General features: G+C 37.4%; 1 protein-coding gene across 4 annotated transcripts in view; it reads left to right on the top strand.

The window, feature by feature from the left end:
* WAC (WW domain containing adaptor with coiled-coil) overlaps positions 1-17,396 on the top strand; it is a 91,050-nt gene that overhangs the window by 41,153 nt on the left and 32,501 nt on the right. For all 4 annotated transcript variants that reach the window (XM_008065733.1, XM_008065732.1, XM_008065731.1 and 1 more), the window contains exon 3: positions 13,516-13,622. In XM_008065733.1, the coding sequence (XP_008063924.1) occupies positions 13,516-13,622 (107 nt within the window). The remainder of the gene's footprint in view (positions 1-13,515; positions 13,623-17,396) is intronic.

The raw sequence follows: 17,396 nt of genomic DNA, 5'->3' as shown, positions 1-17,396 counted from the left end.
TAATACATTAAAAACAAAAAAATTAAAAAAAAATTTATATCAATATTTTTTATTTTGATATTGTGGGGCACAGTTAAAGGTTAGGTATACAAATATGCTTCGTTCAGGCACCCTTGTTGATAATTTTTAAAATCTTGCGGTACAATACCTTGAACACATGTGACAGTAAACTTCAGATACATGAACTTATGTGGTTGGACATGTGAATTCATTTGCATCTTTGGAAGTTCACAGATCAAAGGTTTATATGTAGGTGACTTACTGTATGCAGTTAATAGAATGGAACCTTTAGTAATTTTTTAAAAGTATCAAGTGATATTTTCAGTGAGTATTGCAGGTATAGTGTGTCTACTCAAAACTTATTTTGCTGTGTTGTAATAATAGTTTCACTTAATAGGTGAAGGTTATATACCTGTATATGACACAAAGGATTTGTTATCACCAGCTTTTTTGGTGGCTAGTCTCCAGAGATTCTGTGTGTCATTCCTTTGATAATGTTGATATATGAAGGCCAGAGGTTCCAAGAACATGATTGAACTAGGAGCTGATCTGTCATTCTCCTCTATTATTGTTGCAATAACAGTAGTTCCCTTTTTGAATATTTAGTTTCCATTTGTGCGTTTATCTTTAGAGTTTTCTGACAGACCCAGGCATTGTTGTAATTATAGAATTATATCCATGGCATGACAGGCAAGATCCCTGTACTCAGGGCGTTTCTCTTATAGTGGAAGACACAAGACAATATAAAGTGTGTAAACAGGACCATTTCATATTATGATTTGTCCTATAAGGAAATAGTGATTTGAAATGAAAATAGCAGAGAGGTAGGCAGAATATATACTTTGGTCATGGAAAGACTTTTGTAGGGGGTAACTTATGACTTAACACCCAAAGGATGAAGAGCCAGTTATATAAGGGAATGATTCTGTAGCTTTAAAAAGTTGGCAGGAAAAATTAGAAAACGAGTTTTCTAGAAATAACCTTCTTTAGTTGTGTTATCTTTAGGAATATACTTTTAATGTGCTTCTTCATAATGTCCTCTATTACTTATTGTTTAGGAGAGTCAAAAAAAAAAAACCCTCAAAAGTAAAAAGTACATTCTTAAGTAATCTTGAGACTTCTTTGTCCAAAAGATGAGATTTTTTTCAACTTCATTTAGCATTTGAAGCCCTTAGTAGACTAGCTTTACACCCCTGTTACCTTAAACACAAGAACCTCATGCTCCTGTCGGACTGCTTTTACTCATTGCCCTTTGATCCCTGTTCACCATGTGCTTTCCTGCTTTTATGCTGTTTCCCGTGACTGAAGTTTATTCTTCACTTCATTGTACCCAGTTGAAATCTTTTCTTGTGTTAGATGATCTTTGTAGTTTCTCTTACATTATTAATATAACTGAGAGTTTCAGTACATGAGACATATAATACATATATTCGTACTTGAAGATTCCTTAGAGCTCATTTTCACCCATCCTGAGAAGTGAGTTCTATGGGCTTCCAAAGCTGAACCCTCTACTTCATCCTTAATGATTAGATTGGGAGGGAAAATTACTTGGAGACACATAGGTATACCATACCTGCCTATGTTTCTTTTTGTTTACTGTGCTATAAATGCACCAATTTGGGAAAGGATGATAATTCAGTTTTTCAGCTATATTGCCTGCTTATTCTTTTGGAATCTTCTTTTCATTTTTGTTTTTGTTTGTTTGTTTGTTTGTTTTTTAAGATAGAGTCTCACCTGTCACCCAGGATGGGGTGCAGTAGCACACTTAATGGCTTCCACAGCCTCAACCTGCTGGGCTTAGGCAATCGATTCTTCTGCCTCAGCCTTCCAAGTAGCTGAAACTACAGGCAATGTACCACCACACCTGGCTAATTTTTTAATTTATTGTAGAGACAGGGTCTTGCCATATTGCCCAGGCTGGTCTTGAACCCCTGGGCTCAGGCAGTCCTCTTGCCTCTGCCTCCAAAAGTGCTAGGATTACAGTCGTGAGCCACTGTACCTGGCGAGAATCTTCCTATAATTTGATACATTTTTCTGCAACTTTAAAAAAAAATCTAACCTATATTCTTTTCTCTTAAGAATGCTTTCTTCCGGGCAGGGCGCAGTGGCTCAAGCCTGTAATCCCAGCACTTTGGGAGGGTGAGGCGAGAGGATTGCCTGAGCCTGCAGGTTCAAGACCACCCTGGGCAACATGGTGAGACCTCATCTCTCCAATAAATAAAAAATTAACCGGACGAGGTAGCGCATGCCTGTAGGTCCAGCTACTTGGAAGACTGAGGCAATCGGGTTGCCAGAGCCCAGCAGGTCTATGCCAGGGTGACCATGAGCGTGCCACTGCACTTCAACCTGGGCAACAGAGTGAGACTCCAACTCAAAAAAAAAAAAGAATGCCTTCTTCCCTTAAACTAGCTGCTTAGTTAATTTAAAACTAAGAAAACAGAGCAATGTAAGATATAATCTAATTACATCGCATAAAAATAGCTGTTAAGGAGAGATGTGCACTGTGAAAGGGGTTTGCTTTATTATGGGTGGTTAGGAAGGGCTTTTCTGAGGATGTGCTGAAACCAAAAGATTGAAATAGGCAAAGAGGAGGAGATAGAAGCTAGGAGATAGAATTGTGTGAAGGGTCTAAAAATCTTACTTTGAAATTGTAACTTATTCTAGTGAAAAATCAGGTGGCAGGGGTCAAAAGTAACATTCTTAAGTATAGCATTTCAGACTTTATTGTGACCAGTTGCAATCTTGTACAATGTCAAACAATATCTTAATTGACAAGTGAAGATGACCATAAGGTGGCCTCCTCTTAGGTAGACTGGACTGAATCCCACATTGGCTGATTGAGTGCACTTTTCATTAAATGAGTTGCTGTTAACCTGGTTAGACCCAACTGTCTGTTTTAAATAATATTTTGCATTTCTATTACTCCTGTTTTTCTCCTTAACACTCATCTCTTCAACTACTCATTTACTTTCTGTCTCTACAGATTTTTATGAATATTTTATATAAATGAATTATATAGTATGTGATTTTTTGTGTGTGACTGGCTTCTTAGTGTTTTCAACGTTCATCCATGTATCCATTGCGTCATGTATCTGTTTTAATTCTTTTTGCTTCCCAGGTTAAAGTTTCTGTACTTTAGTAATTCTCAGAGCTTGTAAAGTACGTTTAAGTTTCCTATAAGAAAATATCATATATAGCTTAATCCAAGTTTATATAGTCATACAGCATTTTCTAGTCAAAGCATCATTTGATTAGGATTCGAGTTTGAGAAATGATGAATTAGAGACTTGTCCCTAAGGTAGACTAGTCAAAGTCACATGTAAAGTATAATAGATTTATTTTTATTTTTGGTAACAGTTTTGATATATATACCATATAATTCTGCTATTTACAGTGTACAATTCAGTGAGTTTTTTTTTTTTCTTTTGAGTCATGGTCTTATTGTCATCTAGGCTGGAGCATAGTGGCGTGATCACAGCTCCACAGCCTCGACCTTCTGGTCTAGGTGATCCTTCTGCCCAGCCTCTCAAGTAGCTGAAACTGCAAGCATGCACCACCCCACCTGGCTAGTAAATTTTTTTTGGTAGAGATGAGGTCTCCCTATATTGCCTAGGCTGGTCTTGAACTCCTGGATGCAAGCAGTCCTCCCAAAGTGCTGGGATTACAGGCGTGAACCACTGTGCCTGGCAAGTGGTTTTTAATATATTCACAGTTGTATAACAATCACCAATGTTCTGAGTCAAATTTAGAACATTTATGTCACTCAAAAACCCTTTAACCATCACTCTCAAAGCCCCTTTCACCTTCAGTTCTTGAAAACCATTAATGTGTTTTCTGTCTCTACAGATTTGTCTCTTCTGGGTGTTTTATATCCATGTACACCTATAATATGTAGTCTTTTGTGACTGCATTATTTTACTTAGCATAATATTTTCAAGGTTCACTCATGCTGTAGTACTCATTCCTTTTATTCCAAATGATATTTCATTGTGTGAATATGCCACATTTTATTTATTCAGTTGATAGACATTTTATTTGTTTTCATTTTTTGACTGTTAAGAATAATGTGCTGTGAACATTTGTGTACAAGTGTTTGTGTGGGTGTATGTTTTCATTTCTCCTGGAGATAATACCTAAGAGTGGAATTGCTGGACCCTATGATAACTACGTTTAACATTTTCAGAAACTGCCACATCGTTTTGCAGAGTAGTTTAGTATTTGACATATCTACCAGCTGTGTGTCTGGAGAGAATTTTCAGTTTCTCTACATCCTCACAAACACTTGTTATCTGTCTTTTGGACCATAACTGTCTGAGTATATGTGAGGTGGTATCTTATTACAGGTTTGGTTTGCATTTCCCTAATGCCATTGTTTGCCATTCCTGTGCTTTTTGGCCATTTTTGTGTCTTTGGAGAAATTTGTGTTGAGATCTCTTTGTTCATTTTTAAATTGGATTATTTATCTTTTTATTGAGTTGTAAGAGTTCTTATTAGTAGAACTAAATAGAAGTATTATCAGATATATAATTTGCAAATGTTTTCCTATTCTGTGGATTATCTTCTCACTTTTGGATGGTATCCTTTCAAGCTCAGAGGTTTTTAATTTTGTCAAAGTTCATGTGTATCTATTTTTTCTTTTGTTACTTGTACTATCAGTGAAAATTTATGTGTATATTTTCTTCTGAGCATGAATGTTTTTAGCTTCTATGCCTGTAACTCATTTTGCATTCACTTTGCATGGTGTGTGAGGAGGGGGTTCATCTCAACTTCTTCTGAATGTACTTCTTCCCCTTTTTAAACTCAGTTTGTGTTGCATAATGATGTTTCTGTGAAGACTGGACTATATATGTGAATGAACTGCATATTATAAGATTATAGTACATTTTTGTATACATTTTCTATGTTTAAATACAGAAATGTTTACATTGTATTACAGTTGCCTACAGTGTTCAGTACAGTAACAGACTGTACATATTTATAGCCTAGGAGCAATAGGCTCTACCATATAGCCTAGATGTGTAGTAGGCTACACCATCTGTGTTTGTATAAGTATATGCTGTGATGTTTGCATGATGAAATTACCTAACAATGCCTTTCCCAGAATGTATCCCTGTTGTTATGTGATGTATTGAAATCCTCTGTATATACTACCTGCACATATAGGAAAGATATGAGTAGCTCCAAAGGAAATAATGTAATATGTAATTTCACAAACTAGTTTGTAGCACTGTGCTAAAAGTATTTAGCTATTTACATTTAAGACAGAGTACGGCAATACTGTTTTTCAGACAAGCTTAATTAGTGAAATTCAGTGAGAACCTCATCTTACATTTATCTTTGCCACTTTAATGTTTGGCCCTAACTCTGTTAACATGGAGTCTACTACTCAATATAATTTGTTTGTGACAGATATAAATGCAGCTGTACATGTAACATTATTGTCAGTGATGAGATTTTTTCCAGGTGGTGAACATCTTCTAAAAGTTTCAAACAAAATTGTTACATACTTGGAGTCTCACTCTGTTGCCCAGACTGGAGTGCAGTGGCACACTCAAGGCCACCCCAATGTTGACCTGCTGGGCTCTGGTGATCTTTCTGCCTCAGCCTTCCAAGTAGCCAGAACTACAGGCGTGTGCTACCATGCCTGGCTAATTTTTTTTAATTATTGTAGAGATGAGGTCTCACCAGTTGCCCAGGCTGGTCTAGTACTCACGGTCTCAGGCATTCCACTCGTCTTGGCCTCCCAAAGTGGTGGGATTAGAAACTGAGCCACCAAGCCTGGCCCATATGATACAATTTGATTAGCAGTTATGCTCCTGGGAAATTCAGAGCACTGTAGTTAAGCAAAATGAGGTTCCAGTCTCAGCTAATGATAAGCAGATTTTTTTTTCCAGACATTGGACAATTATTTGGGCAATGTTTTATGCACAGTAGGCATTCCTGGCCCCCTTATACTAAATGTCAGTGACAGCTTCATTTGGCAGTGCTGTCCAGTGAGTCAGATATGCAGCTTTAAATTTTTTTTTTTTTTTTTTTTTGAGTTGGAATCTCACTCTGTCGCCCAGACTGGAGTGCAGTGGTCACTCCCAGCCACTGCAGCCTCGACTGCTGGGCTCCGGTGATCCTTCCGCCTCAGCCTTCCAAGTAGCCGGAATTACAGACATGTGCTACCACGCCTGGCTGATTTTTTGATTTATTGTAGAGATGAGGTCTCGCTGCCCAGGTGGGTCTCGAACCCGCGGAGCTTTAAATTTTTTAATAGCCAATGTCTGGAATTAATTGTAATTTTATATACTATTATTTAATCAAGTATATCTAAAATACTTTATCATGTATTTTTCATGTTGATTAATGTGAAAATATTAATGTGCTATTTTGCATTCTTTTTGTACTGTCTTTTAATCTAGTGTGTATTTTGTACATATAGCAAATCTCAATTCAGACTAGCCATGTTTCAAGTGCTCCATAGCTATGTGGGGCCAGTGGCTATCATTGGATAGCATAGATCTAGAGGGGTTCTCTTTACAGCCAGATGTCATTTACTGATCTCTTTCCTCCTCCTCCTCCAAGAGAAATAGTCTGGTTAGCTTCAGATTTTGCTTTTTACCACCAGTTAGTTGATACACAGTGTTGTAAATTGCAGAATGACATCAGTATGTAAGTTTTGTTGGTTCATGTGTGAAACTTTTTTCTGAGGCAAGGAGAATAGTAGGAGTAGGGTTAATAAGTTCAAATAGAAAGGAAGAAGTCCTCAACTAGCTGCTACATAGGTGACTCCTAAAGAAAGTTGAAGTCTGCTTCCCTAGCCTTGCATGGCTCTGTCTGTGGGAAGTTGCACTTTCTCTGTATCTATTTTAATTATTGCCTCAATACTCAGAACTTCACTTCCACCTGCATGTTCTCAGCCTCAGCTAGCAGCATTTCTGTCCTAATGTTTTTGCATTTTTATTTTTCCCTGAAGCAGTCTGTAACCATGCTGAGCTGCTTGCCTGTGCTTTTTGTTAGTGCTCTGATTATAAAGTTGCTTAATTTTGAGTGGTTTGTTCTCACTGTCTTTCCCATAAGACATATATTTTTAGTGTACAGTTTTGCAGAATTCAAGATTTTTCAAGGAAAACATTTTTATTATGTTAGAGACAAAATACCCATTACAGATATGTGACTTACTTCGTGAAACCCCCTTATTTTTAAATGTTTGTGACCTCTGGTTTGGAGTGATGAGAAAAGGGCCAAAGAAAGTGGAAGGCAGTTCAGAAAGTAACAGAAGAAGAAGATTGTGAGGCGCTGGAAAAGACGTAGGAGGAGACCTATGGAGTTTGACTATCTGTAAGTGGAGAAGTTATAATTGTCAGTGTATTTCAGCATATTACCATCTTTTCAAGAAAGATTGTTGAGTGTCCTCTGCTATCTGACTTTGTAAACCTATGTTTCACAAAGTGTAGCCTGGCTGCTAACTACACCAGAACCATTTTGGCCCGGCTCATTAAAAATTCAGGTCGTGGAGTAGTTCATGTACTGTGAATCAAAATCTCTGTGAGAGTCACCCTTCAAATCTACATAGTTAATATACTAAAATTTGAGATCCACTATTGGAACTTTATTCATTCCTACCAGCTATCTGCTTTTATTAGTTTGAAAGCAATTTGGGATGACATGTGTCCTTGAAGTCTTTTATTTAGTGTACAGGTATACCTATTTCTTCCTTATTTAATGCCTTCATTTGTTTAAGATTTCTAAGTCTGTGGATCTGGTAGTGAATTCTGGTGTCATTCTGAATATGGACACAAATGCCATGTTTTGCTCCTGAGTGAAAACTTGTTTGACCTTTTGGAAAGCTAGTTGCCTTTCCCGGCCTTGTTTAGTTGTATTAAATTGTATATCCTTCTTCTGCTTTTCCTCTGATGTCCTTTTCTGCTATTAATGGAAGGGCATTGTAATTACTTAATGCCCATTTCTTGCTAAGTCGGGCATATTTTGCTACCTTTTTTAAACCTGTTTTTCAGAGCCCTTTCTCAGACTATAGCGTATATCCTTTTCACCCCTAAAATATGACTTCTCAAGTTTCAGAGGATGCCAAGTGGGATGATTCTGTTTTTTTAAATATTGAAGCATTTGTGAGGGGAAAATGTCATTCTCTTGTATTGACCCTTGGACTTTAGTCTGAAACTAGCATCTAGTCATGTTGTTAAATCTCCATTTTATATCTGTCTTGGGACAGGCACTGGAAGGGAGAATTTTGCTCACCCTTTAAGTTCGAATTGCAGTTGTAAACATAAGACCCCTTTATCCTTCCCTTCTCTCAAAACCAAGTGGTTTTCAATAGTATCTTTTTCATAAAACCCATTAGATTTGATTTATCAGTCCTAACTGTAATTTTTTAAAGTTGGTTTAAATATGTAACATTTAAAAAAGCATTTTATCCCTCTTACCCATTAATACTATGTTTTCTGGGATTTTTTTTAATAGTGAGCTTTTTCTTGGTAATATAGAGTGTGCATAAAGAGCACCTGGACCATATAAATGGCTTTGCTTCTATTGCTTCATTGGGTCATGCATTGGTGAGACTCTTACAGTGTGTTATCTTTCATTGTGTACTTGCGTAATTACTGGATTGAATTTCTGAATTCATGTTTTATGCATGCTTCTACTCTTTTTGATATATTACTGTCTAGAAATTGCTTATTTTTACTTTTAGCCTTATACTCTGTATTATAATCAAATCTGTATCTTTACCCTGAAATGTGCAAATTCATCATGAGGCCACATTCAAAAATCTGTTTGATTTTTTTGAGTTAAAATAGGCAATTTCAAAGGAGTTTTGTGATGTAGAACTTCCTTTAAGTATGGTTTTGGAAAATCATCATTACCACCACCATTATCCTGGCCCTTGAGAGTGTGTACTTCAGCACTTTACTCTTCCATTTCTGTGTTACTTCAGTTTGGGATGGACTATCTGGAGAAAGTTAAAAGACTCAAATAAAAAAACCCCAAAATGCTTTATAAGGTAATATAAACTGTAGCTTTTATTATGAGAGTTAATTTTATTTAGTTTAGGATTGTCATGCTATTCAGTTCTTAAAAAGACATTTTTTTGATTGGAATCTAAAGAACTATTGGCCTGATTTTTTTTTTTTTTTTTTTGAATTGGAATCTCACTGTCACCCAGACTGGACTGCAGTGGCACACTCCCAGCCACCTCAGCCTTCCAGGTAGCTGGAACTGCAGGCACATGCTACCATGCCCAGCTAATTTTTGATTTATTGTAGAGACAAGGTCTCGCCAAGTTGCCCGAGTGGGTCTCGAACCCGCAGGCTCTGGCAATCTATTCGCCTCGGCCTCCCAAAGTGCCGGGATTACAGGCTGAACTACCTAGTCCGGCACTGTTTTCTCTTTTACTTGGATTTGGAATCTGTTTAAGAATGTTTATTTTTAGTCTTTTAATAAAATGCCTTTCTTTATGTTAATCTTGCACCTCACTTTTTAAAATTTATCATCATCATTATTGAGTCAGGGTCTCACTCTGTCACCCATGCTCATATATGGTGGCACCATCACGGCTCGCTGCAGCCTCTACCTCCTGGCCTCAGGCAGTCCTTCTGTCTCAGCTTCCTGAGTAGCTGGTACTGACTACAGGTGCATGCCACCACACTTGGCTAAGTTTTTGATGTTTGTAGAGACGAGGACTAGCTGTGTTACCCAGGCTGGTCTTGCACTCCTGGGCTCAAGCAGTCTCCTCCCTCAGCCCCCCAAAGTGCTGTGATCACAGGCATGAGCCACCATGCCCAGCTCCTCACCCATTTTTAAAAGTTGTCAAATTTCATTTTTGCTAAACAGTCATTAGAAAAATCGATTCCACAGAATGTGGAATCTAACTCCTATGCAGAAAGCTCCTGTCTCTGAAAATAATTTTTCTCAGCAGCTAATTCAGTTTTCTCTTTACTCAACTTAGAGAAGTCTTAGACTAGTCTTCTTTGATGCTTATGATTTTTTATAATTATGCCATGCCCTCTGAAAACATACATACCAGACTAAAAGCTTACTGAAAACTTCCCTCAGGTTGGTGGGAAGACATAGCTTTTCTTTAGAGGTAAGAGCTTGATTAATTGGAATGCTTGTCAATATTTGAATTTTCTTTTTCTTTTCTTTTTTTTTTGAGTTGTAGTCTCACCCTGTCACCCAGACTGGAGTGCAGTGGCCGCTCCCGGCCACTGCAGCCTCGACCTGCTGGGCTCCGACAATCCTTCCGCCTCAGCCTTTCAAGTAGCTGGAACTACAGGCGCGCACTACCATGCCCGGCTCATTTTGATTTACTGTAGAGATGAGGTCTCGCCAAGTTGCCCAGGCGGGTCTCGAACCCGCGGGCTCAGGCAATCCACTCACCTCAGCCTCCCAAAGGCGCGGGATTAGAGGCTGAGCCACCGAACCTGGCTAATATTTGAATTTTCATTGATTTTTTTTTTTTTTTTAGGAGTAACCACTAATTAAAGTGGAGCGGATTCCTAGATCTTAGCCTCATGAGAGATCAATAGATCTCATTTATAATATACTTTATGTTCATAATGTACTCTACCTATTATGTTTTTTAATAAATCTTTAATGTGGCACTTTCATAGATTTCACCATAGAGCATTTAGTTCAAGGATGTATGCAAATAAATGTCAGAGTACAGGCCAGGCTTGGTGGCTCAGCCTGTAATCCCAGCACTTTGGGAGCCCTGGCAACTTGGCAAGACCTCGTCTCTACAATAAAATTTAAGAAAATTAAACCGGCTGTGGTAGTGTGTGCCTGTGGTTGCAGCTACTTGGAAGGCTGAGACGGAAGGATCGCCAAAGTCCAGCAGATCGACATTGGGGTGGCGGTGAGTGTGCCACTGCACTCCAGCCGGGGTGACGGAGTGAGACTCCAACTCAAAAAAAAAAAAGGTCAGAGTACAGTATCTAATGGCAACTTTTTTTGAGTAGAAGTCTCACTCTGTCACCCCGGCTGGAATGCAGTGGCAAACTCATGGCCACCCCAGTGTCGGCTTGGCTGGGCTCTGGTGATCCTTCCACTTCAGCCTTCAAGTAGCCGGAACTACAGGTGTGCACTACCGTGCCCGGCTAATTTTTGATTTATTGTAGAGATGAGATCTCGCCAAGTTGCCAGGACTGGTCTTGAACCCGTGGGCTCAGGCAGTTCACTCGCCTCAGCCCCCCAAAGTACTGGGATTATAGACTAAACCACCGAGCCCAGCCTAATGGCAGCTTCTTAATGGATACTCTGGAGTTTATTTCTGTCAGTAAAATTGGTCTTTCTTCCATTATTATTGACATACTTATGGAAATTTCCATGGAAATGTTAACTTCACAAGTAATGTTCATATACAGTATTCTGGTAGTTCAAATTACTAGTTCTGTTTCTTATTTGTATTCAATTATAAATATCATTTAAAAAAATTTTTGAGTTATGTCTGGAAAGTGGAAGTTTCAGCATAGATCTAAGACTTTCTTTAAAACTTGGAGTGTTAATTTTTCTTTGTTAAGTGTTTTAGGATCCTGAGACCACCCTCAGGTACAATGATTCTCTAAGATGATTTTCAGGACTCAACATGTAGTCATTTTCACAGCTGTGACTTACTACGTGAAAAGATACAGAGCAAAAAGAAAAGGCACATGAGACAAAGTCTGGAGAAATTCAGGTGCAAACTTCAAAGAGTTCTCCTCCCATAGAGTCCCACAAGATACACTTCATTACTCTGACAAAGTGTGATACACTTGTGAAATGTTGTCTACCAGCAAAGCGTCCAAATTTAGTACCCAAGGATTTTATTGGATTTGGTTAGTTTGTAGATACCCTCTGCTAGTGTATACCAAAATTTAGACTCTCAGTAAGCTTAGGCATAGTGAGCAATTTCTTTTTATTAAAAAATAATAATAATAAATAATAAAGGAAAAGAGATAGGGTCTTGTTACATTGCCCAGACTCATCTTGAACTCTGGACTCAGGTGATCATCCTGCCTCAGCTTCCAGAGTAGCTAGGACTACAGGCACGTACCATCCCACTCAGTTTCAGTGAGCAACTCTTATCAGGTAGGGTGTGGGAACTTTCCTCTTTAAGTCCTGGTTCCTAAGTGCCTGCCAAGGGCCAACTGTGCCAACAGTCCTTTCTAGGAATAGCAGTCTCAGGCCTATTTTGTTATCTTTTCTCCACACTGAGCTTACTTTTGACTGATTTCTGCTTGATCGTGTTCATTATTACAGCATTTATTGCAGTATTTATTTATCGCATACTGTATTTTAAGAGTTTTAGAGTGTTTTTCATAATTAGATATCATGAAACAATATAAAATAAGTAGATGAAGAAACTATTAGATTTCTCAAGCTTCTCAGGAGATTTCCTCTATTGTACCACCTACATTATCCTTAAGTAACTGTTGTGTTTTTCTTTTGTGACCTCAGTAGCTTTCCTTGGGTCTTCAAATCTGCTTGTAACTTCCATTATAAGCAGACTTGTATCCAAGGTTAAATCTTGTGGCCCTTGCCTTTCCTCTTGCCATATTCTTGTTTCATTCATGAGTTGATAGCAATTGCTAATTGCATACAGAGCAAAGTGAAAGTCTCTTTACCTCTGATGGAAAAGACTAATCCATATCTACTTACTCCCTTCCTTCTGAATTCCTGGTTCTGACTGCTAATTTCTTAACCACTTAAATTGTCCTCTCTCCTTTCAGTTTTTGTTTATACTTGCGTAGCTTTCATACCATTTCAATCCATCAGTTGGATTATATTAACTTGTTGCTGAATAACCCTGAAGTATGTGGAATTAAATTGAAGTACTAGCAGTAGACTTTTGTGGTGAACTTTTTTGCAAGTCTGAATTTTTAATACATTGGCTTTCCTTAAAACAAAAGAGAAACTGTTATCTTTGATAGTCTTTGAGAGTAGATTATTCATAAGACTCAGAGTTGCTCTCAAGCAATTTTTAGGTAAGAGTTAGTCCTGCTAGGAAGAGACTCTTGATGTCATCTTTAAAATCAGCTCCTTCCCTGAAATTCTTAACTTTTTGAAAAACTTGATGCTGTTTTACTTGAAAAATTATCATGACTATTAAATAACAAAGAGGGGAAACAATTTAAAAAATTGAAATATAATTGTAAAAACATATTGATAATAGTGACTTTGAATTCTTTTGTCATTTTCTTTGTTACGTTGTTTTTCTGTTTATCCACAATAAAACTTTTCTTTAAAGGAACACACAGAAGTTGCTAGAAATTAAGATTATGTTTCTCTAAAAAAGGTTTTGTTAGATGTTCTGTAGCATATCAGGATATCAGCTACATAGTGTTATTTTTAAGCCATATCTTTAGTAAGTTTACGAATACTTTATTATAAAAAGTATGAATAGGTATATTTTCTGATGTATGTAAAAATGTTGATTTAGGATTATACAATGATCTCTAGTATGATAAAAACCAGTGTAGATTGAACATGAAATACAATTTACTCGTAATTTACTTGTTTCTTTTTTTTTTTAAGGGACCAGTTACTCTCCACAAGAGAATTCACACAACCACAGTGCTCTTCATAGTTCTAATTCACACTCTTGTAATCCAAGCAATAATCCAAGTAAAACTTCAGATGCAGTAAGTATTACAAATGTGTGCACTTTTATTTCTTTGTAACTTATTACCAAAAAAAAAAAAAAAAAAATTCTGTGCCAAGTCTGTTAAATCTAATGTCTTTTTTAAAAATGCTTTACTCACGTTTAACCTTTTCTTAATGTATTTGTTTAATATAGACCCTATTTTAAACTGATTAGCAGAGTTTATTGATGGAACTGAACACAGAAGATGCCATCTTTGGTATTTCATCAGCATTCTTATACAAAACAATATTTTATCTTTGTGATACCAGAGATATAAAGAGCTTCAGGCTAAAACTTCTGTTATGTTCTTTAATACGGCTTGGTTTCTTTCCATAATATGTAAATTCCTTGCAGCATTTATTATCTATTATATACTATACACGCTGCCAAACACAAGGGGTATAAAGGTCCCTTTCTTCAAGGGCATGAAACCCAATGAGGGTTTTTAAATATTTTCAAATATTAATGAAGTAACTGGAAAAGACTTTTAAATGCATATCAGTTTAGTCCCTTCCTTCTGAATCCTGGTTCTGACTGCTAATTCATTTTGAATTTTTAAAGTCACAGATTGTAATGAAATTTTAACTCATTTAGAGAAAATTAATAAGGTTGTAATTTAACAGGCATATGCTAGGCTGTGTATATGTAAAACTAAATGGCTCTTCCTGAGCCACTGCATCCGACCTAATGTAAAAGAACTTTTGAACCTGTGATAGAGATAGAAAACTAAGCAATTAACACAGTGCATGTTAAAGTTACATTGGGAAGCGCTCAATACAGGGACTCCCAGCTTGGATGAGGGAAGATATTAAAGTGTAAGTAAGGCTTCCCAATAGATTGAATATAATTTAACCAGTTGAAGAGGTGTGAGAAAGGGTAGCATGTTTGGAAAACTGCAGGATTTTGTTGATGTGAAAAAATGATAGGAACTATGTTCCAGAGATAAGTGAGGGCCAGGTCATAAAAAACTGTATACTGTGCCAAGGAATATGAATTATACTTGAAGGCATTGGAGAGCTATTGAAGGATATAATTAGTATATTTTCAGTTTTTAAAAATTAGGTAGTTGTGTGGACAATAATATTACAGGAAAGGAAGAACATCGGAGGTGTAGTTGACCCCAACAGATTTTGCCTGAACATTTGAAAGACCACCATACCTTAACTGTCAATGAAAGATCTTCAGATTTTTTTTTTGTCCCTTGTTGAAGCAGTGTAGATCATACATTTCCACTTTAAAAATGGGGCATTAAGAATAATATTTGGATAAAAATTGATTTAGAGCCATTTTAAGTATTGTATTAGGACTCATTTGGGAAAACAAGTCATACTAGTTATTTTAACATAGGATTTAATATACAAGATTGGTTAAGCAGATATTGTAGATAGATGTTGAGGACTGGAAAAAAAGAAATTTGAGGGGTAACATGTATAGTAATTACCACCTAGGGTTGTGGAACTATAGGAAATTGTGGGGGCTGTCAGAACCTAATAGTTTAGAGGAAGATCTCCACAGAGTTGTGATAGTACTTCTGAGAGTATGGTGAAATTAGTTCTTGTGGCAGGGTGGTGGGGTAGTGGAGAGCTGGAAACAACTGTGGCTGCTAGCCTTCTCCTTTCTCCTGGCTTTCAGTCTTGTAATTGTTCTAACAGGAAATCAACTGGTTAAATAGAGTAAATTGTATTGTCCCAGTCCTAGCATCACATAGAGCAGCCTATAGAAAGGTGGGATTGAGGCTGAGAAAACAGCTTGATAAACCTTAACAGGTGCTGTCATCAAACTGCTTGTGAAGAGTCATTTTCTTTTTTTCTTTTTAAGCTGACAGAGGCCCAATGGCAACATGGCAAGGAACAGGAGGCTGGGTGCAGAATAGGGGAAAAAATCATTTTCAATGAGATGGATATTCAGGATTTTAGAATGAATCTTCTTTTTTGAGAAAAACAAGCTGTTAATTTACACGAACTTAAAGTTCCATTTGTCACTGATGATTCAGATTTGGTATTTGCTCTTAGGATGGTGACAGCCCATGTAGACATTTTTTTTTGTTTGTTTTATACAACAAAAAACTAAAAACCAAAAAATTCCTAATTCAAGGAAAATAGATTTTGATTATTTTGATTTTCAAAAAATGGCTTAACCTGGTGAAAGCAGAAAGAATACATAATGGGCACTAGATAAACTGGAAAGATTCAAATCATAGGGAGTAAGTGGAAAGTGAAGACCATTACCAGAATAGATGAAATGTTATGTGTTTTCAGAATCAGTGTTTCCTTTCTGTATTTTTCTACTGTAGGTAAGTAACTATCCTCCAAGTAGTGGTATTTACATTATAATTAATAGCCAATGGCCATGACACATAGCATTTCCAAACTGCAAATTTAATCTTACCTGAGAAGTTGACTTTGGAGTTTTCTACACAGACATTTGGTTACCTGGGTGATTTTTAAATCAAGTTAACTGTTGAAAGTCTAGTTTAAATTATGGGGTTTTTTTTTTTTGGTTTTTGGTTGTTTTGGAGTTGGAGCTCACTCTGTCGCCCAAGGCTCACGGCCACCCCAGTGTCAACCTGTTAGGCCCTGGCGATCCTTCCACCTCAACCTTCCAAGTAGCCGGAACTACAGGCACACTCTACCACACCCAGCTAAATTTTTTATTTATTGTAGAGACGAGGTCTTTCCAAGTTGCCCAGGCTGGCCTCAAACCCTTAGGTTCAGGCAATCCACTCACCTCAGTCTCCCAAAATGCTGGTATTACAGGCCGAGCCACCAAGCCCAGCCTATCTTTTTTTTAAATATTAGATTATGATGTTAGCATGTAATGTACTTCCCTAAATCTTAAGGCACGCATTTATTGTAATGTATTTAACATAGAGCCTGGCTCATGGTAAATCCATATCAAGGAAAAGCTTGTTGAATGCTTCCTTCCTAATAAAAATTATCATAGGACTTAGTCGTCTAAATATTCAGATTAGTTATCATATTTGATTTTTAAAAGAGGCTCTGAATTTCTTTATTTCAAAAGAAGTTGCTTATTCCTATTTTAAAACACTACAATTAAGATATTCCCATTTAAGTATCCTATGCCGATTTTGATTTTTCTGCGAAGTGCTTAAATTCATATTCCAGCTCCTGTTACCAACTGAATATTCTTTGCATAATTAAGTTTGAATCTCAAGCCAAGTGTAATCCATGCCTGTAATCCCAGCTGTTCCAGGGTCTAAGGAGGGAGGATTGCTTGAGCCCAAGAGTTGGAGAGCAGTCTGGGCAACACCCTGCCTCTTAAAGAAGAGAGGGTTGGGTGCAGTGGCTCAAGCCTGTAATCCCAGCACTTTGGGAGGCCGAGGTGAGAGGATCACCTGAGTTCATGGAGTTCGAGACCAGCCTGGACAACATGGTCTACAATAAATCAAAAAATCAACTGGGCATGGTAGCGCACATCCGTGGTTCCAGCTACTTGGAGGACTGAGGCAGAACGATCACCAGAGCCCAGCAGGTCAACGCTGGGTTGGCCGTGAGCGTGCCACTGCACTCCAGCCTGGGCAACGGAATGAGACTCCAACTCAAAAAAACAGAAAAGAGAAAGTTTGAGTCTCATCAATATTTACCCTGTTAAAAATTAAAATAGGAATTAAATAATAACTTATTTTAAAATACCAATTGGATACCCATTTATGTTAACATGTAATATCTTTATGAAAAGTAACTATTTTTACTGGGTGAGGGGCTCACACCTGTAATTCTAGCACTTTGGGAGACAGAGACAGAAAGATTAC

This window comes from Carlito syrichta, unplaced genomic scaffold (genome assembly GCF_000164805.1).
Source record: "Carlito syrichta isolate Samal-C Ts95f unplaced genomic scaffold, Tarsius_syrichta-2.0.1 Scaffold308802, whole genome shotgun sequence".
Taxonomy (NCBI): Eukaryota; Metazoa; Chordata; class Mammalia; order Primates; family Tarsiidae; genus Carlito; species Carlito syrichta.
This window is presented reverse-complemented; position numbering and strand designations above follow the sequence as displayed.